Raw genomic sequence first — 26,193 nt, 5'->3', positions numbered from 1 at the left:
AAAAGATATAAGTGATGTTGACTGGTTGGAGTTACATTCACTCTAAGCAGTTAAGGGGAACAGTGACAATTTTGCACCAGTTGTACATTTATTTCAATATCGCCGGAATGGACATTGCTACTAAAAAAAAACCTGAAAGAATTTGAGAGTATGAATTTCTCTCCATGTTGCAAGTGGAAGCATTTTTTTAAAGTTTATTATTATTAAGCGAGATATGATGTGTAAATAATATGATGAATAAAATAAGTGTTTACAGAATCTCATGCATTCCTTATGGAGAATCAACTTCAACTTATGACTAATCAAATGAGAGTTTCGAGTTTTCCAACTACAAAAACCTTTTTCGTACTTTTCTACGCCACTGGATGTTTGATATTCTCGAAAAAACAAATCAATATAATGCTCCCATAAGCGCAATGTATTTCTCCGGCGCATATCTCCATTCTGCAGCAGTGTTTCCAAATGGAGTTAAAAACTGACTTTCAAGCAGCTAGATTTTCGAAGGCTTGATAAAGTGCCTCCTAGGGTAATGTTAGGTGTCAAAGGGAGCAGGTGGCGCTGCTATTAGCCTTAACTTTGAAGTGTTGACAATTTATTCTTAGTTTTCACCATCTAGAACTGGCTGCATCACCATCCATCTCAATAATCCACCAATGGTCGTATGAAATCGAAAATAAAGTGTTCCCAGATAACAATATTATGTCATTTTCACGTCAGCCATGGTGCTATAAAAAAAAGTAGCTGGGGAGGCAAGCCGGGTGGGGTGATGCAGCTAAGATAACAATATCACGTGCAAAATGTATATTTATTGCAAACTTGGTCTATGTGGGCCGAAGCCAGTGATGCCACCATAGTGGGGCAGGAGGGAAGGTAGCCCAGTTCACAGCCAAACGAGTGCATGACCTGGCTCAAGCTAAGTTGGCAACAGTGCTCGTAGCAGCAGCAGAGAGGAGGGCCTAGCGAAAAACCTTCCCTCATGCCTTTAATGATAAAGTAGAATTATTGACCTCAAATACACAAAATGTGTTTGGCACACACATGCCTCTAAAAATGATAAAACAAAGTAGGAAAAGTGCACCGCGGATCACCAGCAATGTTGATTGATTGACTGATTGATTTGCTTTATTATACTTCACTTTTTGTGCCACTTTTGGCTAATTTGCGAAGATGGGGACGATAAGATGAAATTGATGAATGGACACTCAGGCTGGGATTTGAACCCAGGACCCCTGGCATCGTAGCATATAGTGATAACCACTCTGCCACAGGAGGGAGGGGGGGCACACCAGCAATGTTAAATTGCTAATGTGAATCAGAGATAACGTGCTGCAAAAGTTCAAACACTAGAACAATCCAAACAACTGGCAGCATTATAAAAAACTCCGAAACTGTACCACCCATCAAAAGACAAGAAAAGAAAGCCATGCTTACCTTCAAATTTGGCGGGAAAAATTTAAATCCGTGGGAAACATGTTTATCACATTAACAGCCCTTTGAAAATGCCTTGTGCCACTTGAACACTTGTAACCTGGACAAAACAAGCTTCCCATAAGCCTGTTTCATTTTTTCAAATGTTTCCATGACATTTTCCCTGAGCTTCACACAAAACGTAATTATGCTATTCCATTTCCGTGACACATGACGAACAACCGCTTCATGAGAAACTTTGCTAACAATAACCTATTAGTACTAGACTTACAACTTGTACCAACTGCAAATGAGATGTTGATCTAGCCTTCCCTTGATAGGTGAGCCCGCAGCATTATCAGATGGGATGCAGTCTCATTACATTATTGACAGACCTTGTTTATGGTATGTTTAGTAGCATCATCGGAACCCCAGGCACTTCTACCTTGCTGTATTTCAACCAACCCTGATGATGTCTCTGGGATGGAGTGAAAAGGTTTGACTAATTTGTAACATGTTCTTTGATTGATTGAACTGGTGTTAAGTTCACTTTATGAACAGTAAGGCTAATCGGGACTGGACCTACAGTTTAAAGTGGGATCCGATCCACTATGTGCTTCCACCGGGAATCGAACACGGGACACCTTGATGCAAAGTGTTTTTTTTATTTCTTTTGTGTGTTTCTTAACAAGTGTGTCTTGTATTGTCAAACTGATTTTCTGATGGATTGGCCACCAAGTAAGAAGGCATTCAGGGATATTCTCTGATAACATACTAGTAACAAACATTACGTGTAACTATTGTTTCAGATAATTTGAAACCCCCTTGCTTTAAGTCTCACTGAGTGTAATTTTGAAATACTGAAAAAATAACACGTGAAAGCAAATATATATGTATATTAATTACATAAATACATATTTTACAATGAACAATTAGTATATATCATTTTAAAAGCTAGTACTGATTAGCAAATTATCAATGCAGTTCCAAGCTCATGCTAAGAATACTTGGAAGATCTTTTTTATTTATTTCATTTCACTTGTTGTCACGAGCTACAATAGTAACTCACTTATAAAAATAAAGACAGATGGCAGCACTGACACCTCAATGGCATTGACGTGAAACCATAATTGTGGCTCTTTTGTAGGTAGTATAAAATAAATTCATAGTTTACATCTGTTTTCCTTCATACTGAATCTTCTTACACGATTATAACCATTTTCAGCAGAGTAAGCAATATATTCACTGCAGACCAAGCATTTAGGAAGTAAAACCAGCATTTATAATGCAATGTAAACAAAAATACTGGATTTTAAATGCATTATAATACCACGTGCTGTAAATAATGTTTACAAACAATCTTGATAAAAGTAAGAAACAAAAAAAGTTTCAATTTCTGAGTTGTGTTTAACAACATTACACTTGGATTCACAATGATTACAATGAAATTTTATGCACTCCAAACAACTGGAACACATCATACAGCATTATGCAAAAAGGTCTACAGAGTTCAACATTATTACATAAAATTCACAGCATTTTCAAAACTAAAGCTTGTTAAATATCATATAAATATAAAAAACTATTATATTTACATAAACTTATCACAAAAAGACAGTCTAGAGAGATGGAAGTAGAAAATTCACATCATGTACGATACATGCCACTTTTTATGAACAGCAAATATATTTAATCCCGGTTACTTACACTTAAAGCATTATGACACCTGGTTATTATGCAATACATCAATGGTTTCAGAACATATTTTTAAGTATGATCAGAGTCAGTTTACTTAAAGATCTACCTTGTATCCTGGAATAAACGGGAGTCCGGTTCTCACCCTTTTTTGATAGTGGTAATAGTCTTCCCCAAAAAAGTTCAAAAGAGTCACCTCTTCTACCATTACACGCTCGTAGAAGAACCTCCAGGACACAATGGTATATGCTAGTGTACAAAATGGATTTAGAAGAATAATCTGCAAAAAAAATAAGAAAGCATCACCAACACATCTACAAGTTCTGGGACAAAACGTTTGGCTCAATCAGAAATGGCATTTTGTGTTTCGTTTTGTTCTTAAAGTCTACTGTTTTACTATTGTTTCTTTCTGGTTTCTGGTTTAAAATGGTTTCTGCTGTACTGGAAATTTCAATAAGTAAACAAATAAATGCATGCAGCAATCAGCATTGCAAAAATGAGTGGTTTTTTTTCTGGTAGCATGCAACGATACACCATACTGAGACGTTAATGACAGGTCAGAAAAAAATTAATAACATTTTATTTTAATGAACAAAATCTGTTTGTATAACTATAACTTTATGAATTTATGGTATGTTCATTCAAGATCATTTATGAACATACCACAATATTTTGAGTAGTTTTTATGACGGACACAATAACAGACCAACCTGGAAAGTACTGAAACCTTTCTTCCCAGAAAAAAAAGCACAGGTAAAAAAAAATAACGATATTAACAGGTGTATCCATAAAGTATTGTCTGCACATTTCAAGATTTCAACCCATACACAAGGGGTGCCTGCAGGATATTTTTCTGGTGGGGGGGAAGCAGTGTGAGATTTCACATCTTGCCCTTCTGTTATGGAAACTTATATTTAATCTTTTATTTATTATTGTTGTTGCTATTATTGTTGCCCTTATTATTATTATTACTAACCAAATAATAATTTTGAAACTGAATTGAAAATACTCTGGCATTGTTGAAAAGTTCTGACGAATCCACTATTTAACTAGAAACTGGATTCGCTTTGCTTCCTTTCCACAAACATCTAACACTTTGTTGATGAATAGTTCATTGCCTTTATTTTTTACTTTTTCATGATGCATAAATATCAAACAGAGACCACTTTATTGATTTAAAAAAAAAGAAAAAGTAATTCAAAATGAAGGCCGTGAATTGTCAATGTTAGATCCATGATTTTCCAACTTTTCGGATTCACAAACAGTTGAGGAATTATAAAGGACCATGTATTTAAAAGTGGTTCATTTTTAGAATTTTCTGCACTATATGTCCTAAATTTCACAGAAGTGCAAAACCAATTACTTGATGGGGAAATACAGTGCAGAATTAGAGATCTTCACAAACTGGCAGATTTTTTCTGTCCGGAACACCAGAATTATAAAAATTTTCCTTCCTAATCCTGTATAGACCAAATTTTTTTTTATCCTGTACCCCCCTAGTTATGGCAGTAAACATGATACTGATCTGATGGAAACAATCTCTCATTATTTTGTTGGACATTGCAGATAATTTCTGTTACTTACAGCCTGCAAATCACACAAAACGATATTACTTGTACTATAAGATAGCTACATTCCACATTCGAATTACAAGAACTTTTTCCAGATATCTCATAGAAGTAAGAACACCCACCCCCCACCCCCGGCTTTGTGAAGATTCTTGCCATACATGTGTCTGATTGATTACATGAGGGACTGACAAATGTTCAGGAAAGATATACATTAAAAATAATTTATAATAAATGCATGTTGTTTAAACGTTATAACAAGTGCTATCATTAAAAAAATATTATGGTTATCTGGGGCATGTTATGATCTACATTTTATACTTGTTTATATGTATTGCTTGCATTGTAGAATTACTTCTCTTGTAGTTTATGGTTCTTACAAGCATATAAACACAATTTTCTATGTACAATTACGGGAAAACACACATTACCCTTATCAGACATTTGTTGTTTGATTAATGCTACAGTTATAACAATGTCTGACGAAGGAAGTGTGTGGTCTCCTGAAATATTACACCAAAATTTTTGTTTATGTGCTTGTAAGAACCGTAATCTACAAGAGAAATAAATGCTACAGGTAGTTACATTCCAAGCATTAGGAAACTTGCACTTCAAATTAATAAAAATTATGTAAATTACATTTAATAAGGACTATATGTTTTCTTAAAGTGATTTTCCAATACTTCATAACACTAAAACATTGCCAAAAGAAATATTAAACTGCAATTTACTCATGGGGAAATTTCCCTATATTTCACAAATTTATTATTATTATCTGAAATTTCACATCTTGTAAATTGATTTCACTTACTTACCCAAAATTTTGAATGATTTTTTAAAATGAAATCCCATGGCATTTATACTCATGGATTGATTATTGCCAGATTTTTTTATTTAAAAAAAAATCCCCTGGCTGTTGTCTTTTTCTGGTTTTGCAGTCAGTGAGAGCCTTGGATAATTACACTATGAATGGATCAAATTACACCGTTTAAATGGTATCACTGACATGGAGAACCAAGGACCCAGATTTGAGCTCTGGTTGAGCAATAACCTTCATCGTGCATTTACATGAATGGATTCTTCATTTGAAAACAATGAAAAATCTTCAACACAACAATCTTCTTTTTTCTCTTTTTAACTCAGAACGAACATGTGTTTCTATTGTTGTATTACAGATAAATAATGATAGAACTGGAGAAACCGATAATATATCCCTTATTACCTATTAAGTAAAACAGTTATTTTACTAAATGCAGATGTGTAGTGGAGCTGCAGTAGTCTAGTCAGTATAGCATGACTGTAATACTGGAGACCTGAGTTCGATTCCCAGAGTGGGTGATCTAAGGTCGGAATTTTTCCAGTCTTGTCTCCGCAAAAAGCGGCTATGGAACTCACCAAACCTCAATTAAATTATTGATTGATTGATTTGCATTATTTTACTTCGCCTTTGTGCTACTCTTCGCTAATTTGCGATGATGGAAATTAGTGATGATATGATGAAATTGATGAATGAACACTCACAAACATCCATGCACGGCAAGGATTTGAATCCGGGACTACTGGCAACGTAGTGCAATGTGCTAACCACTCGACCATTGCGGTCGGCTCTCAATTAAATGGATACCTGGGAGCAACTCTGGGGGATAAAGGTGGCCAGACCATGTTGCTGCAACAAATCATCTCCAAAATGGTCAAGATTGAAAAATGTGTGGGGGGGCCCTAACCTCACATTTTCCCTGCATATGCTCCGTGGCATGGTGCAAAGAGCACGGGAAACTTTATTTTTTTACTACATGTACAACAGAGGACCCAGGATAAAATCACAGCTTTATGGTAATTTAACAAAATCAATTGGCACTCTTGATTTATCAGAAAACTAACTTCAAAAGTGTGAAATTGACTTTGCCGTAAAATACCCAAGGTATGTTAGTTTTCTTCTCAAATGCCACATCCTTATATCAGACACTATACAAAGGAAGACATCACAAAACTGTCACTACTTTAATTCCATAAAACGGCTATTGTATATATATATATATTTTTGCTTATTTATGCTTGTTTTGTCTTCCTCAATTTACCCGCCTCAGCAGAACGTGCATTTTCGAAACTTCAGTTGATAAAAATTTATCTGTGGGATAGAATTGGAACTGAGCATAGGCAAATGAAACAGCTTAACAGAAAAAAAAATGTGAAGCAGTTTGTTGCCAAGTTATTTTGTGCTTAATTTGCTATCGTTACATATTTCCTGAATCTTGTTTGTTTGTTACATATTAAATGTACATTTGATGTACATAAAATCTATGATTTTTCAATAATCAACAGCTACAATGTCAATGTTATGAGTTTTAGTCAGCTTTCTAACCTTAACAGGTACTTAGAAAATAATACAAGCAATATTTCATATTGAATACATAATTCTAATGTCCTCATAGTGCAAAAATGCTATGGCTAGGGTATGATCCCACCTATGTTTTAGTTACGCCACTGATTTAAATACGTCACTGGCATCTTCCTTAATCTGTTAAATCCCTATTTTCACATGGTTTGACAAGTACTCTGCAGTTTCAGCCATAAATTTAACCCGGGATAAGTCACGCTTGCTGTAGTCATGTCACCAGTCGCGGGTGAGCACAGCACTCACCCTCGCTTTTTAGGCATATTTGTGTATTTTAATTTTTTTAAATTTATTTTTTGTAAATGTAATGATCAGTTTATTATAATCCTTCTTATTCATTACATTTTTGTTCCAAAATGTTTGTTGTCAAACAGCGTAGTATACATTGTCGAAGCCAACAAGTCTCAGCGTTAACAAAAAGCGCATGTTCCTCTGAGGTAGTTCCATCTGATCTCCACAAATGTGATATGACATAAAATCACTTCGACACTTTTCAAATTTTCTATTAACACAACAAGAACTTATACGTATGAAAACTCACTAGACCTATTGACTAAATAATGCACAAATGCAAATAAAAAATATATAACGTAATCGGTTGCGTGTGAACTCTGCGCTCACTCTGACAACACTATTTCCACAACAATGGTCTCTCTAATAATGCCGTTTACATCACCTCATAAAAACGTGATCAGGTTGCTCGCGAAACTCTAATTAAAAGTCAGCTAGAGAGCACCACAGGCCAATATTTTAAATACTGTTAAAATGGCACTTCATTAAAATTTAAAGTGAGTGCGGTGCTCACACTCGACCGATCGCAGGCTAAAGAAATTTACTTCACTATTTCCATGAGATTTGATTTTTTTTTAGTGTCCACATCAACATAAAGGTTATTTTTGCCTGTCATGCTATAAAGGGAGAAACCTCTTAATGAAAACAAAAGTGAGGATAGGTACCTAACAAGAAAAGAAAATATGTCTGTTAAAAACCTTTTTACTCAATCTTTAAATAAAACTCATTCATTCATTACTTAGCAAGAAAGAAAATTATACTGCCTCTGAGGACTAAAAAATCCCCTTACCTATTCATACACATGCGAAACGTGTGAACGTATCCACGTACCTGTTTACTTTGTTCAATTAATTTTGGTGACCGCTGCTCTCACTGAGCAACAAATAAAACCAATCAGTGGAAAATGATGCAACAGACAATCCAGCAACAGCAGGGCACCTAGAGGTCATCAGCGAAAAAGTGCAGACTAAACATATAACTACAAGTTCCGATGTGGATGGTGACAGCAGTCACCAAAATTAACTGAGCAAAATAAACAGGTATGTGGATATGTTCGCATGTTTTGTGTGTTTATGAATATCTAACCGTAATATCCAGTAAAATGAAAATCTCCTCACTAACTCTCCAGCCTTCTTAAACCCGAAGGTTTATGGCTGCAGCCAATATCAATCCAATCTTTTCCATTCTTACCGATTTCCTTTAGGTCTCAACGTTATACCTCCATCTTCATCTTGACCTTCCTACAGGTCTCTTACCATCAGGCTTCCCAACAACAATCATGTATTCTTCTTTCCTCTCCCATTCGTGCCACGTGGCTGGCCCACCAAAGTCTTCTTGATTTAATTATTCTAATAATATCTGGACATGAATACAAATTATGTAGTTCTAAATTATGTAACCTTCTCCACTCACCTGTCTCCTCATCCCTTTTAGGTCGAAAATATTTTTCTAAGGATTTTATTTTTAAATAATCTTAATTTATGTTCCTCTTTTAATGTAAGGGATGAAGTTTCACATCCTTATAATACTATACAGTGTGTCCAGCTTAAACGTCCAATAAAAGAAAAATTCATAACTTGAGATGCATTTGAGATATTTGTACAGAGTTTAGTTCTACATAAAGAGTATCTCAAAATGTTTTTTTACATACCTAGTATGTTTCAATATGTGCACAGTTTGTGGTGTGACAGACGTCTAATCTGTAATCTATCTCTCTCCACGTGTTGTTCAGCATTGCAGGTGTAACATTGTTGATAGCTGCACGAATGTGATGGCGCAGATCACGTAGATGACGAACTGGTATTTGATACACTTGATTCTTTACAAATTCCCAAAGAAAAAAATCAAGCGGCATAATGTCTGGGCTTCTATGGGGGCCAAGAAATTGGATGGCTACCCCTACCAATTCAATGCCCTGGAAATTGACGGTCCACAAAATTTTTGACAATTAATGCATAATGGAATATCACGTCATGAGGAAGTTGTGGCACAACATACAACTCCAACATATCCAGGTAATTTGCTCCATTAATGGTCTTCTCCGTGAAGAAGTATGGCCATAATCCTGTTTTTCAACAATGCCCACCAGACATTCACTTTTGGAGAGTCACGTTCGTGTTCTCTCACTACACGGGGTGGTTCTGTTCCCCAGATGTGACAGTTGTGTTTATTTGCCTCCCCGGAAGTGTGGAATGTACACTCATCTGAAAAACACAGCTAATCGAGGTATGCCTCATTTTCATCAATTTTAGTTAAGAATTTCTTCCGCGAATGCTTCCCGCAGCAGCTTGTCCTGAGGTTTGAGTTTCTGACAAAGCTGCAATTTGTATGCCTGTAGGTGCAACCGTTTATGGAGAACATCATGTACCTTAGGTACCTGTAATTCCCTACTTGCTCATCGGACGTACTTCCTAGGGGTTCGTTGGAAGGACATGTGGATTTCTTCAACACTAGCCTCTGAAAATGCATGCTTTGTGTGGTGGCCCGACATTGACTGCACACTGCCGGTTTCCCGAAGGCGTTTCTCCCATTTCTTGATGGCTTCAAACATGGGAACATTGTAATTGGTTGTAATTGATACTCACGCCGAAAACGACATTGTACAAGTGTTACAGACTTCAGCTCGGTGAAAGCAAGCACAGAGAAAACCTTCTGTTGTGGAATCCACATTGCTACTGGCACCTTTGTGCTCACCGCAAACAATGCATTGGCTATGAATTTCTATCGGATTCATGCCTTCACTCAACAAAAATCTCAAGACACTTCGCAGCTCCAGCTAGGAGCACTCTTGTAAGGGTTCCGCTATCTTGTGTAACTGTTTCCCAGCATCCGTGCACAAGGTGCAATGAGGTTATGCACATGCATATGTGCAGATCGACCACATAGAAGAAAAAAAACATTTTGAGTTACTATATTTTTAGAACTAAACTCTGTAGAAATATCTCAAATACATCTCAAGTTATGAATTTTTCTTTTATTGGACGTTTAAGCCAGACACACTGTATAATCACTGTTATGTATATTTTAACTTTTAGTTTCTTGGGTATTATACGAGAAGATAAAAGTTTAAGAAGAGAAAAGTAATTATACGAGAAGATAAAAGTTTAAGGAGAGAAAAGTAAGACATTTCCTGAATTAAGTTTGCTTTTAATTTGCTCTATAATACAAGGTGCATTCAATAAATAACCGTAAAAGTAGTATAAAAAATCTAAAATACGACCATGATTGTTATTTTGTGAAGGCATCTGTAAGCTATTCATAGCTGGGGCTGGCATGCCTGCCTTGCGCACGGATGCTGGGAAACAGTTACACAAGATGGCGGCACCCTTACAGGAGTGCTCCAAACTGGAGCAGCGAAGTGTCGTGAGATTTTTGTTGAGTGAAGGCATGAATCCGATAGAAATTCATCGCCATATGACAGTTCAGTACAGTGACAACTGTATGAGTGGATCACAAGTGTACGAATGGGCTGAGAAGTTCAAACAGGGCATAACCAGTGTTGAAGATTCTCCGCGTCCAGGTTGCTCTGTCAGTGCGTGCTCAACAGAGTACCAGAAAGATCATGTTAACTATGTTTTGGGACCACAAGGAGCCAATTGTTGAACATTACATGCCCAGAGGTCATAATGTAAACAGTACCACCTACTCCAACCTTTGGCGCAAAAAACTGAAACCAGCCATTCTGCAGAGACGGCGTTGTATGGTGTCCAGTGATGTGCTTTTGCTCCATGACAATGCCAGACAACACACATTGTCTACCATCAAGGACCTACAGTTTGAGTGCTTACAGCACCCTCCATATATGCCCGATCTTGCACCTTCTGATTTCCACACCTTTGGCCACTGAAATATGCACTAAGTGGATCGTGGTTCCACAATGATGACGAAGTCCAGTCAGCAGTGCATGAGTGGTTACACATGCATCCAAATTTTTTTTTCCTGTGGAATCAGTGCCCTTATTAAGCACAGGTGGAGGTGCATTGAACTAGGTGGTGACTATGTTGAAACATGTTACTGTAGTTCTTTTGGTGCTTGTAAAAAATATTGGTTACAACATATCTCCGGTTATATATTGAATGAGCCTTGTATCATTTTTTATTTGTTAGTATTAGTCCTAAGTACTTGAATTTGGAAATTGATTCAAATGAGTTATTATCAATAATTAAATTTTTATTATTACCTAACACTTGGTTTCGGCCTGAAAGCATATATTTAACATCTCTTTACCTGCTTTTCAAAATATTTTAGGAATCTGCTTACCTAGAATAAAACCAGAGGCTGTAAAAGGCTGGTTAGCACACAGGAGGACAAACACGGGATGACACAATCTCACAAAGGATTATCCTGGCAATGGGTCCAGGCACCAGAGCCTCGTCAGCCTGCAAGTTACCGGGGTGTACTATGTGGAAGGGAGATTGACTTACCAGAAGGTTGCCTCTCACACCCCACTATTTCCATGTGGTGAATATATTCATAGCATATTTTGCATACCTGAAAACATGTGGATAGAGTTACCTACCTGAGTCCCTATGGACCAGTAAAACCAGCCAACGTAACTGGGATGCCTGCACAACTGATATATCCCGTGAGTCACCAACATGTGACCTTCCTCGCGAACACTCTGAACAACATGATTGAAGTTTGTTCTTGCAGTGAACATTGCTAACTTCCTTATCAGCTCACCAATAACACACAGTGCAGCTCCAAGAAGACTTATGTACCACATTTCTTTCAGCGCTGAAATGAAGAATGCTGTTTTGACTCCAGGTATCATAATATCTAAGTAACAAGCACAAATAATAAAACCTGTGGTGTAACGGCCCAACCGACTGTGGCCTCTCTAGTGGGAGATCGTCTGACCAGTTACGGGGTGACATGCGGTCAGCACAACAAACCCCACTCGTTGTTGAAGGCTTCTGTGACCAGGTTAACTGAAGTCCAAAGCATTGACCGCATGGCCTTCATGCAGGACAAGCACAAATAATATTTAATTATAATTGTCAAAAGCTACTTGCTGGTTATCTGCAGTTATCCTCTTCTTTATTTATACTTTTCAGTTAATCCATTATGACTTATTCTCTTGCTTCTTAGTAAAATATATGCAACGCAAATTATACTGAAACAAACACAGCAATTGTCAACATTTTAGCACCTCACCGGTAAGTCTGACAACATTAGGCAAGAAAATTTGAGATTTGTGTATACCTAAGACAAAAGTAGCAATTCTTACTTGATTTGATTGGTCGCCAGGATGGTCATTAATTCTGCTAACAGAAGCATAAGTATCCCTCACATGTTTTTCAAAGTACATAGTGTGTCTACAAAGTTTTTAGACTCGTTTAATAAAAAGTGTAAATACAGTGGGAAACAATTCCCTTTCAGGTTTTTTAATACTCTCAAGTTGCGTATCCAATAAAATTTACATTTATTAAGGAATAACCTTTAGTAAACAATTATAAAATTTAAAGTGAAAGACCACTGAGTTCCCGCTTGTCCTTGGTTTATAAAAGTCAACTTAATACGAGGATTAAAGTGGCACTTTGGATTGTATTGAAAAAACAAAATAAATTTCTGTAGCTACACACTCTTATAATAATTGAGTTTAAAAATAATTACTGAATATTACTACATTTACTTACATTACCAAAGGCTAGCCTGTTTTGAGATCTCTACCTTTTTTCTGAATAGCGCTTTTCTTTCACCCTTTTGTAAGAACCACTTTAATCACTGAATACGAGAGCTCTCTTTATTATCAAAGTAATCACGTCTCACTTTAGCACTAAGTTTTTCACTTCACTTTCCTTTCTGCAAACTCAGATCCAATTAGAAGAAAACTCCCTGGAACAGCTGACAAAATCCTTTCGAGATGATCACGTCATCATCTCAGACCCATGCTTCTGGGCACATGTTTCCATCTTCCTCACTGCAGCTTCCAGGCAAACCAACTTAGACCCTACAGTTTTCGTGGATATCGAAAACTAACAACGGACAGTCACCGATTCAGAGTTTTGGCTTCTTCTTAACGTGATTGCGAACTACCGTTCAGTCGACAAGACTACATTTTCAGTCTTAACACGAAGAAAACTGTGCGGCCTTCCAACGGCTTCCCACGCTCGCTCGCTACTGTTCTTCGCACCAAAAGCAACTGACACTGCTGTTTCCAGCGAGACATAGTCCACTTTCAGGAGGGGTGTTTATAGTTCTTTTCGTAATTCTTTTCGGACATCTCAACAATCTGTTACAATATGTACGACTTACCATATGCCTTACTTAGTCTTCGATGTACATTCATCTTAAGTCCACACACTTAGTGGCAGGTTTGTACAATTGTTGGATGCCCATGTGGATATATTATTTTGGGATTGTGTTTAGGTGCTTCGTCCAATTTAGGGAATAAAAAGTAGTCAGCCAGTGCCAAATCTAGCAAATAAGATGGGTGGTTTAACACAGTCAGTTGTTTTCATGCCAAAAACCCTTGGACAATAATTTCCTTGTGGCTTGGCGCATTGTTGTGCCGCAGAAACCAAGCTTCGGATTCAACTTGTTCTGGTGTCACTAGTCACAGTCTCTTTAGCAAGCGCTCCAAAACATACATAGCTGCAGTCATCAATCATCATCAGCAATCATCCTTGGTGACTGTGCGTGGTTTCATTCAGTTTTTGTCGAACCTTTTCAACATTATCATCAGTTCCGCTGGTGGAGGGATCATGTGGGATCATCCCCCACACCATCCTGACCATCACGGAATTGATGATGCCAAATGATAACATAGAGATGACAAAAGGCATCATTGCCATAAGCAGTTTTCAGCATTTCAACATATTCAAAAGGGGTTTTACCGAGTTTTACACAAAACTTAATTGCCCCTGTTTCTTTTTTTTTCAAATCCATGACAAGGGTACCAAACACTGCTCTCATTTAAAAGCTGTAACTCATTCAATATTGCACCAAAACAGACACGGATTTCACTGTCCACTCACATGTGAGACTAGATAATATATGTACCAAACACATGATGGCAGCATTTAACTTGTTACAGCGTTCGCTGTCTAAAAACTTAGTAGACACACTGTGTACATGGCACAACCTTGTGAAAAAAATCATTCAAATATTCACTCTAGAAAAATTAAATTCTAATTGACACAATACATAATATACAATGATACCTGGACACAGCCACCGCTCCAGCAAAAACTCAAGCCAGCTTGCAGCAGCTGCTATGCCGTACTCCATGCTGTGGTTCAAGAGGAACGAGTCAAGAGACAGTGTGCGAGGATTTGTGAGAGCTGTTGTCAGGTACTCTGAATAATGGAAGAACGCCATGAAACACATGTACCTACAATAGAAAAACATAGGTAGATTCCTTCAATTGTAAATAAGAAGTGCAACAAGTATTTTGAATTTTATAAATGTTATGATTACTGTTTACAAGTTGAATTAATAAAGTAAAGATCAGTTTCAATACCGGAAATGGATAAATGGGATAAATGAATAAAGCTACCATTTAAGGGACATTTATTGTTTACTAGCTGCTTACCCAGCATTGCCCAGGTATTTACGAGGGGGTATCCAAAAGTTTTAATTATAATAAAGAAGTTATATATATATTTACATGAAACTTTTTGTGCATAATCAGTGTCATTGCCATGCATACTTGTGCAAATATCAAATCTTTGTCGAACGTAGTTTTCTTTCCACAGGCTGTAGAATACATCAACCTGCATGATGAACAAAATTGAAGCCCGAAGTGTCATAAAGTTCCTCCATTTGAGGGGCAACAACGCACACCAAATCCACGACGAAATGAAAGCTGTGTATGGGGATGAAAGCCCATCATATGACACGGTTGTGAGGTGGAAGAGGAACTTTCAAAGTGGTCACATGTCCCTGACAGACGAGCCACGAGCGGGTAGACCCTCAATCAAGGATGATCTTGCCATGGTGAAGAAAGTGGAGGCCGTTATCCTCGACAACAGAAGATCAACCATGGAAAGAGTGATGGCGGAGACTGGACTAAGTTACGGAAGTGCGTGGAGGATTATTCATGAGGCTGCACATGAATAAGGTGTCTGCACTCTGGGTACCTCGCTTGTTGACACCTCTTCAAAAGCAAACTCGCCACGACTTTTCCCAGCAGAATTTGACTCTGTTGGAGCGGAATGAAGACAATTTTTTTGCTCGTCTCGTCACTATGGACGAGTGCTGGGTATACCTCTACGATCCGGAGACCAAAGAAATGAGCAAGGAGTGGAAACATCCATCCTCCCCCCTCCCAAAAAGGCGAAGGTCCGGAAATCTGCCGGGAAGGTGATGCTGTACGTTTTTTGGGATAGCCGCGGGGTAATCTTAACCGATTACCTTCCAAAGGGCGAGACCCTCAACAGCGATTACTACTGCAACCTTCTGGAGAAACTGCGTGATCCATTGAAATAAAAACGTCGTTGCATGAACAGCAAAGGCGTCCGTCTCCTGGCCGACAATGCACCCGTCTATACGGCCCAAGCATCCGTTGTCGCCGCCCACCGGTTAGGCTATGAACTTTTGCACCATCCACCTTATTCGCCTGATCTTGAGATAAGCGACTTCTTCCTCTTTCCCGAGATGAAGAAACCACTTCGTGGTCGGCGATTTGACGACAGAGAGGATGTCATTTTCGAAGTGGAACAGTGGTTTTCGAGCAAATCGGAGGACTTCTACAAAGAGGGCTTGAAACAGGTGAAGAAACGCTGGCAAAAATGTGTGATTCTGCAGGGAGACTACGTGGAGAAGAACTAACTTTGACCACTGCAAGTGGCTATTTTATGTTTTTTATTTCATGGTGATAATTAAAACTTTTGGATACCCCCTCGTATTTATCCCAATCTTGTATTAGACAGGAATTTAATGAATTGTAACTATAGTGTAAAATGTACCTAATTTTAAATGTGATCGTGAATGTCACCAATTAGCTTAGCAACTCTGAAAACTATGGATTCGACACTAATCTAGGTCATCTGTCGAATTTTTTTTTCACTCCACCCCCCCTCTCACCCCCATGCCGATAGGTGATGAACTTGGAGTTGAACCGCATTGGGAGTGTCACGAAAACTATGGATTCCATTCGCAACACAGCCTGAATGATAGACAACCCGAGAAACACTATCGTTGTGCGGATTCCTTAGAGTCACGGATGTCTGTTTGTGTGGAATTTAATATCGGTGGTTCTCGATTATTTTTCCATGTCAACCCTTCCCACCCCACCCATAGGGGTGCCAGGGGTGTCTTACCCCCACAGTATTTATTTCCAGGTTGCAAGTGATACGTGTACAAAGTTTGGTTGAAATCGCTCCAGGCATTCAAGAGTTATTTGCTGAACAAACAAACACACACATACATCCATTTTATATATATATATATATATATATAGAGAGAGAGAGAGAGAGAGAGAGAAGAGATTAAGGTAATTATACAAGGTGCCTACCAAAATAACAAATCTAAAATTCTTAACTTTTTCTTCACCTTTATTTATTCAACTCCTACTTATGTAACGGAAATTAGCAATTAAGAAAAATAAATATATATATATTTTTTAATGAAAAAACCCTACCAGAAGGCCAGTTAAGATGAAAACCGAAGAGCGTTAGACTTGCTTTATCTATCAATGCATCCTGGACTGCATTTGACAGACTAGTGAGGCTCTGACGACTGGACTCCCAGCCAGTATAATCTTATATGATAGCTCATGTTGTCGTCCCTATGTATTTGCGCTTCGCAATTAGCCAAGAAGAGGCAGAAAATCAAAGTAAAACAAATTAAATCGATCAATCATTGTGCTAACAAAAATTCTCGACCACAAGTATAATCTCTTCAATTTTCCTTCACTTTTTGACCAACTTGTTGATTACTTTACTTTTCCTTGACTTTCATGACTGGTATATACCCTGATAGGGTGAGTGCACCAGTAAATGACCATTCCCAAATACTACAAAGCAAAATAAGGCTTGGAACAAACTGAACCAATGACAAATGGCCTCACATTCATCTACAATCCATATTGTCTTATGTAGGTTGTGATTGTTTTGTCCAGGTTACAAGGTAGGGAGTTTAAGATGATGGATATGAGCACACTTGTGTGAGTTCAGCAGACAAGACAAAGAACCTGGTATTGCTAATGAGGTAAGGATTAATACATTGTAATCATGTGTACAAGCAACATTCAAGTTGTGTGAAATGTGTGCCTTTGTGATGGTTACATCATCAAATCAGAATAATAGGCTATTCAAAAATCCCATATTCTCTGTTCCGCATGACATTTCAGAAAAGAAACTTATTTATTTATTTACTTCTTCTTTTGGATGGCAAAGTTAAGGCACAAGCCTTTGCTTACACTTAACTATCTCTACTTCACATTTTACAAATTTAGTTGAACTATCTAACAGTTTGCGAAATATAAAAGATCAAAATACCAAAGAAAATAAAAAAAAATTGGAAAGATGGAAACAATATTTCAGCGATATTTTAAACAATGAAGAAACACATGACAATACCCACCTAAGAAATGTAAATCAAATAAATTATGAAGAGATCGATGTTCCAAAATATACTGAAATAAATACCATAATAAATAAGCTTAAGAATAACAAAGCTACAGGCCCGGACAATATCTCAGCAGAATTAATTAAAATGGGTGGACGAACCTTAAAGAAAAATATTAATGACCTGATACTTGAAGTATGGAATAGTGAGCAGATCCCAGATGACTGGTTGGAAGGAATAATTTGTCCTATATTTAAGAAAGGTGATCGTAAAGACTGTAAGAATTATAGACCAATAACTTTGTTAAATGTAATCTATAAAATATATGCTATCTTATTGTACAACAGACTAAATGAGTTTGTAGAACATCAAATTGGTGAATACCAAATGGGCTTCAGATCTAACCGATCCACCATAGGCAATATTTACATGATACGACAGATATATGAAAAATGTCATGAATTTAACCCATCAGGTCCCAGTGATCTCATATGAAATCACCTAACAAAACTGACATTTTAGTAAATATTTTGCAATAATTTTTTATAAATGCTCTTTCATATATTTTTCAAAGGTCCATGAATTGTGTATAATGTAAATATAATTTACTAGTTTCTACTAAGACAATGATTTTTAGTGTTCAAAAATTTCATTCTATTAAGTTTCACAGAAGGGTTACCGAGAATTTTTGTTATTCATTGTTAATGTGGTATACTGACGTATTTCTGCTTTTATTTTATCATCAGTAGTTTGAAGTATATATAAAGCAATTTTGGTCATTCTATATTAAAAACATCCTAGATATTTCCTCGCCAAGAAAACGGTGATCTCATATGAGATCACTGGGACTTCGACATTTCGGAACTGGCAACAATGATGTTTGGTTTATCATACTCCGCAGTTGTTTTCGTCGAACGATTAGCAACACGTACTGCTGCGTTTATGTACACAGCCAGCTGTTGCATTTATTGTTGGTGATTGTTCGAAGAACAATGTCGTGTTTTTCGCACATACAAGCATGTACAATTGACGAAATAAGGGCTATCCTAAGTGATCTTAGTGAAAACGAATCAGTTAGTGATACCGAAGTTGTCGTTCTTCCGCCGGACAAAGTAGATTGTCTTACTGATGAAGATGAAGGTGACGATGATGAGATTGGTGCAGCTAATGTCAGTGAGGTGCCAGGGCCACTAGAAGTGTGTTATACCCATTCTGTTAACAGAGATCATGCTGGTACGTGCAATGAAGAAGAGGAAGTCAATGAAGATGGTTCTAATGCAGTTTTAGGGGATCCAGTTCAATCATTATACCTAGATGGCTCAACTGTTGAAAATGACGCAGTGCAAGTGAAGAAGAGGAAATGCGTTGACACCCTAACCTGTGCGAAGTGCAGGAAGTGCAGCCCCAATTATAATGATTTGCCACGTAAATCTGATATTGCATCACAGAAGGAGGCTGCATTAGTATCTCAGTGTAAGAATTTGTCTCCTGTAGAAATGTTTGAACTTTTTTTTTCCCCTGACTTGTTTGATCATATCGTACGTGAGACTGTCAAATATGCAACAACGTTTAAAAATGATACCGGTTTTGAGTGTAGTGTAGAAGAAATGAAGGTCTTCTTTGGCATTTTGTTATTTACAGGCTACCATAAGCTCCCAAACTTGAAACATTATGAGAGTGAGAAAGAAGACTTAGGCATTCCGTTGATTAGGGAAAGCATGACTCGTAATCATTTTCAGAAATTGAAATCTGTTGTGCACTTCAATGATAACAGCAAACTAAGTGAAGAGACAAATAAAAGAAATGATGACAGACTGACAAATCAAAAAACTGTTGACAAATCTTTTAAAATACGTCCCCTGCAAGACATACTGAACCAAAATTTCATGCAGTTCGGTGTCTTTCAGGCTAAATTGTCCATAGACGAAATGATTGTAAAATATTTTGGGCACAACACGCTGAAGCAATTTATAAAAGGAAAACCTGTGCGTTTTGGATACAAATTGTGGGCAATATGTGGTTCAAATGGGTACTGCTATAACTTTGAACTTTACCAAGGACGAAGAGACAATTATGATAAAACTCCTCTTGGACCAAGTGTTGTGGAGTCACTCTTGCTTACTACCATTGATGAACCAGAAGGGTATGAAGTCTACTTTGATAATTTCTTTACAACATTTCCACTTCTGATTGAGTTAAAAGAAATAGGATTCCGAGCAAGTGGTACAGTTAGGGAGCAACAGATGCACAAGTGCCCAATTACAAATGTTAAGGATATGAAGAAGATGAAACGTGGGGATTTTGATTATCGTTTCGACAAGAACAATGACATTTTGGTTGTCAGGTGGAATGACAACAGTCCAGTTACTGTTGCCACAAACTTTGATACAGTGGAACCACTTGGTAATGTAGTTCGATATTCCAGGAAAGAGAAGCAAAGGATTACTGTGCGCCAGCCAAAACTAATCCGGAGTTACAAGGGAATGGGAGGGGTGGACCTCCATGACTGGTTGTGTGCAAAACATGCAGTAAGTGTTCGAGGGAAAAAATGGTACTGGCCTCTCGTCATTAGAGCTCTGGATATGGCAGTGGTAAACAGCTGGCTTATATATAGAACTGTTAACAAAAAATAAATTTCGCTTTTGGAATTTCGCAGGCAAGTGACATTGGCTCTTATAAAGCAACACCGCCCAATCGCTCTGTCATCAAGAGTCACTTCCAGGCTGGTTTCTCTAGCAGAAATACGCTTCGACAAGAAGGACCATTTGCTGACGAGAAGAGATCAACAACGACGATGCCAGAGGCAAGGTTGTTCTGGACGACCTCGTACTTATTGCATGAAGTGTAATGTTACCCTATGCGTGGAATGCAATGTGCCATAACATACCAAGTTGTAGACGTTTCAGTGAAGCTGGAAAATTTCTTTGATATTATTTCTAAAATGAATCTAATGTGTTAATTTACTTTGTCATAGATATACTGTATTGTATGACTTGTATTATTTTAAGACTTCAAATTACATCAAATATTGGGTAGATGAGGTATGAAAAATAACATTATAATATTCTTTTGTTACTATTCCAATTATTAATACCATAAATGTGCTACTAATTTGAATAAAATAAAAACAATAAAATTCTAAAATGCATAAAATAAAATTAATCTAAGTTGTCCTTTTGTAACAGCGCGCATGCGCGCGCGCGCATACTCACACACACGCACGAACGCACGCACACACCCCTACACGTGCGCACACACATACCCACACACTGTATATTATGCATAAAAATAAAATGTCAATATATATATATTGTGTTACATTTTCTATTTCTCATGTTTAACTTTAACCCCCGAAGTCCCAGTGATCTCATATGAGATCACCTACTCCCTAGGGAATAACGCATGGCAAACAAAAAATTTCGATTAGGTAGCTCATATTCCATCTTCAGAAGTATATATACGAAAATAAATTAAAATCCAAGCAAAAAAAGTTCTCTGGGACTTCATGGGTTAATATCGAGCTACATAATGTGTTCATAGATTATACCCATGCCTTTGATTCTATTAAAAGATCATTAGTCCCTGAATGCCTATTATACTTTAATGTTCCAGTAAAACTAGTAAACCTGATCCAAAGTACACTGCAGAATACTAGGGACAAAGTGAAAATTAATAATGATCTTACTGATCAGTTTGAAGTAAAATCTTCAATGAAACAAGGTGACCCTTTGTCAGCAATTCTATTCAGCATCGTAATGGATGTGATAATATCCAAATAAGAATAAGAAATAAGAGGTAATATCTCTACCCGATTAAAACAGCTATCTGCCTATGCTGATGATATATTAATAATGGCAAGAACAAAGCAAGCCATGCTCGACACATTCATAATGTTGAAAAATGAGGCAATAAAATATGGTCTAATAGTAAATGAAAGTAAAACAAAATATATGAAATGTGGGAGGAAACCAAATAAAGAGAACAAACTAATAGTAGACACAATGAGTATTGATAATGTTGAATCTTTTAAATACTTAGGCTCAAATTGTGAATACCAATAATTCAATAAAAGAAGAAATAAGAGAAAGAATTATAGCAGGAAACAAAGCTTTTTATGCAAATAAAAAATTATTACAAAATAATCTACTCTCAAAAAAATCAAAACTCAAGTTATATTGGACAATCATTAGACCAGTGGCAACATATGCCTGTGAAGCATGGGTCCTGCAATATAGCTTAATACAAAAATTACTTATATTTGAAAGGAGAATATTAAGAAAAATATTTGGCCCCTCCAAATTGAGCGATGGCTCTTGGAGAATAAAAACAAATGACAAGTTAGACCAGTATAAGAATATAATTCGATTCATAAAAGCTCAAAGATTAAGCTGGTTAGGGCATATTGAACGATTGTCCAACGACAGAACAGTCAAAAAGATATATAAATGGAAACCATTTGTCAAGAGGCCAGTATGTAGATCTAAAGTTAGATGGGAAGATGATGTTAGAAACGATATTAGAATAATGAAATCTCAAATTGGAAGAAGGATGCCCAGGATAGAATTAAATGGAAGAAAATTGTTGAGCAGGCCAAAACTCATAAAGAGTTGTGGTGCCAAATAATAATAAGAAGAAGCATGACATCGCAAGAGAGCACGGGTGGAGGTCATACACTAGATACCAATTTGATATCATCTCTAGTAAATTACCACTGCAGTCAGAAAAGAAAGGAAGTTCCAGCTGAAATTGTTAAGGCCTTCCAATCATCTGCAACGCTGACATACGACCAACTACCTCTTTGGAAAAAATTCAAAGAGAACGCTTCTGGAAATGAGTCTCGTGATTTTTATTTTGATGAGGAAGGAAATACTGATCCGCCCTGCTCATTGCTACATGAAGGAAGTGAACTTGAAAGAAGTCAGGCTGAAATTTCTAACGCTGATATCAACATAAATACCTCTGTCTCCAAAGATAAATCTAACATTGATGTATCGCCCATTACATCTAACGCAGGCCAGTTCTTGGTCACAGAATAAGTCTACTGTGGATGAGTGCCAAGGCCCAAAGACTCCATAGCGTGGGCTACTGAAATTCGCTATTGATGAAAATGATGAGGAATTTTTCTCTGAAGTTGAAAATGAATTAGTGAAGCTAGAGAAATTAATCAAGTGCAAGGGAACTTGCATTGGCGTCAAGTAAACGGCATAACATAAACAGCCAACAGAACAAAAGAAGATCTGAAAGAATGCCATTTGCAATAGCATCAAATAAATGGAAAGAATATCATAAACTAAAACAACTAGGGAGAAAACGGCAACAAGTGAAAGTGGATGTTAAGAAGAAATCAAATTCTATCCGTGGGAAGAAGAAGATAGAAGACAACGAGACGAATACATATTCAGGTCAGATGTTCTTGGCATCAGAATCTGAAGGAGATTTACACGGGTTGTCATTATCTGTTGTGCAAACCAAGAGTGAAAGCAGTAAAAAATTGCATTATGCAGAATGTTGGTGATTATGTTATAGTGTGTTATGATGGTGAATATTTTCCAGGAATAGTCATTTGTAAATTCAAGGATGAATCTGAAATTAAGTTATGCATAATTGTGAAGCTGACAATTGGAAATGACCCAACAAAGCTGATCTAATTTGGTAAACTCATTGTAGCTGATCAAATTTGGTAAACTCATTGTAACATCAAGAAGCATATTCAAGCTCCACAAATATCCTGTCTGAAAGGTCTGTGTGGTGTTTACTATACAGTACCTGAAATGCTAAAATATACAAAAAGCAGCCTGTAACTTTTTCCAAATGTATTTGTTCAGGAAACACTATAATTATTATTATTAAAAATGTTTTTGTTCATTCACTGTACTGATGTAGTCATTCACTGAATTTTGCTGGTCAATCACTAGTGTTTACATTGGAATTCTTCAATCTTTAACTATTTCTTTCATATTGATATTTATTTACTTTAAAATAGTATTCAATGAAATTCAACATTATGACAAATTCATTCATGCAATTTGCTTCGTTTCCCTTTGTTTCTTTTTTCTATGACCTAGAAATAAAGTTGTGGTAAAATGTTTTTAACTGGTCATTTACTGGTGCACTCACTATAGCACATACAAAAACTTGCATTATTATTGTGATTTGCTGATAAAAAAAGTTTTCTTGATAACAATACAATGCTGACATAAAATTTACACATGCTGATAACTAGTGGCCTGAATCTTTTTGGTGATATTTGTTTCAAAAGCTCGGTGTCAGTTCTATGACTTTATGGAGTTATTTCCCCCAAAATGTCCATTTTCAGGTGATTGCAAGAACATTTTCTCAAACAAGGAAGAACGAAACTGCATATTTATATATTTGCTTTACAGCACCAAGTTATGCGAATTAATTCTTAATATTAATAAAGATAAAAAAACAATGATGGAATTTAACATACAGTATTTACACAAATATTAGATTGTTAAACTTATTAGCAATTGTAACAATAGTGTACCTATAGTGCGTAATACAAATATACCACATATAGTTTATAATTCAATGCCTCACTACTTACATACTAGTATTACTGTATGACTTTTCCAGACCAAACTATATTGTCCCGAGAATCTCTGGTGCGACTGAACGAAAGCATGTCTTTGCTCAAGTGGTGACCACATGCAAGGGGGCGAGATTGCATGGAGGGGGAAGAGCGACTGCACCTCCTAGCCTTTGCAACAGCGTGTACTGCTTCCTTCCGCCCACTCGCTTTCTCCCCTTCTCTATCTTTATGAGCTGCCTTGTTCCAGAGATTCCCAGGATAGATTATAGCAGCTCAAATTTGAACTTCTAAATCAAATTAACAAATCACACATATATGTTGCTATGCCGAAAATTTATATGCATATGAATAACTATAAATGCATTCAATTACAAAAAGAAATCTGTCCACGTCCTGATCATTGGCTCATTCACACTATTGAACTTACCATCCAAATACATGCCATGATAAAGGGGCTAAGACTGTGATGAAAACACCCACTGCAAAGACAATGCCAAGAAAGGAAGCACGGATTGCTACCTACAAAATAATAATAAAAATATTACAACAAGAAACCTGGAACTCATTATCACATAGCACAGTTGACACTGGAAAAAATGACTAGTATACAAAATCACTGAAAGTCTTTAACTGATGAAATCCAGTCTGCAATTCTAGATAGAACAAATTGATTAAAAATGGTGTATTATAACACTAACTTTTATGTATGAACACTATTATTTCCAATTAATGTTTCCCATTTCTCTGTAACTTGGTTTGATTTGGTGTTTTAAGTCCACTTTATGCACAGTAAGGCTAATCGGGACTGGACCTACAGTTTAAAGTTGGATCCGAACCACTATGTGCCTCCACCGGGTATCAAACCCACTATCCCTTGATTACAAGGCGACCACGATTTCTCTGTAACTGAAATCACCTTCATTCAAATGGTCATCATATTCAGTGGAATATTTGAGATGAATTTGATTAACCTGGTATCAACTGTGATTATTGATGTTAAGGCTGCAAAAGAATTAATCACCAAGATGACTCACTTGTCATTTTCATTATAGTACTACATCCAAATAGGCAATATTTTACAACTGTCTCACTTAATTGTTCCTATAACAGTTTTTATTAGGATGCACCTCACATTATGGTACATAATACTACATGAATGAATGAGTTAAAATTCTTGGATGTGTCAGCATATATGGTTATTTAGCAGCCTGCAAAGTACTGTATAATCGTCATAGAATTTATGCCATTTTTTTTTTTGGGGAAAAAAATGGGGTGCAACTATTATGTGAACTTTTTACTTTTAAATAATGTGTTGGTTCTTAACGGTACTTAATAATGAATTATTACTAGGTACACTGTGTTTGGTGCAAGATTCAGTTGCATGTAATACTTGTGAATATACATTAAAATTGAAGAATCCAATCAGACGCACATAATTTGTTCGTGACAGTTTAGTGAACATCTTTCCAGTCTGAAAAAGTTAACACATTAGTTGTTATTAATTTGTGCATTGTAATCGAAATATTACACTTGAGAAAAGTTACTAGTGTTGCACAGTACAGACTAAAAACATTTAATCTTCCGTGCCCAAAGATTCAATGCTTCTATCATTGGTTTCGTTATCTGACGTGGCAATGCGACAAAAGGTTATAAACCAATGTTCGGACTGAAAAAACAGGATGCGACGATTATGTGGCGAAATATGAGGATAATCCTCTTATCAAAAACCCTTACCTTAAAGTGAAAAAATGGGCGTAAATAGCCTCTTG

The 26,193-nt window shown here is 36.7% G+C and overlaps 1 protein-coding gene across 1 annotated transcript in view; it reads right to left on the bottom strand.

Moving 5' to 3' along the window:
- The window catches only part of Icmt (isoprenylcysteine carboxylmethyltransferase ste14), a 36,022-nt gene that overhangs the window by 6,932 nt on the left and 2,897 nt on the right, over positions 1 to 26,193 (bottom strand). Inside the window, exons 2-5 of the mRNA XM_083110127.1 lie at positions 24,852 to 24,943; positions 14,523 to 14,692; positions 11,876 to 12,093; positions 3,212 to 3,382 (exon numbers count right to left, since the gene is read on the bottom strand). Of these exons, the coding sequence (XP_082966253.1) occupies positions 3,212 to 3,382; positions 11,876 to 12,093; positions 14,523 to 14,692; positions 24,852 to 24,943 (651 nt within the window). The remainder of the gene's footprint in view (positions 1 to 3,211; positions 3,383 to 11,875; positions 12,094 to 14,522; positions 14,693 to 24,851; positions 24,944 to 26,193) is intronic.

The sequence above is a fragment of the Lepisma saccharinum genome, chromosome 23, assembly GCF_977018435.1.
Source record: "Lepisma saccharinum chromosome 23, izLepSacc3.1, whole genome shotgun sequence".
Classification (NCBI taxonomy): domain Eukaryota; kingdom Metazoa; phylum Arthropoda; class Insecta; order Zygentoma; family Lepismatidae; genus Lepisma; species Lepisma saccharinum.
The sequence above is the reverse complement of the archived record's forward strand: the minus strand, read 5'-3'. Positions and strand labels throughout refer to the sequence as shown.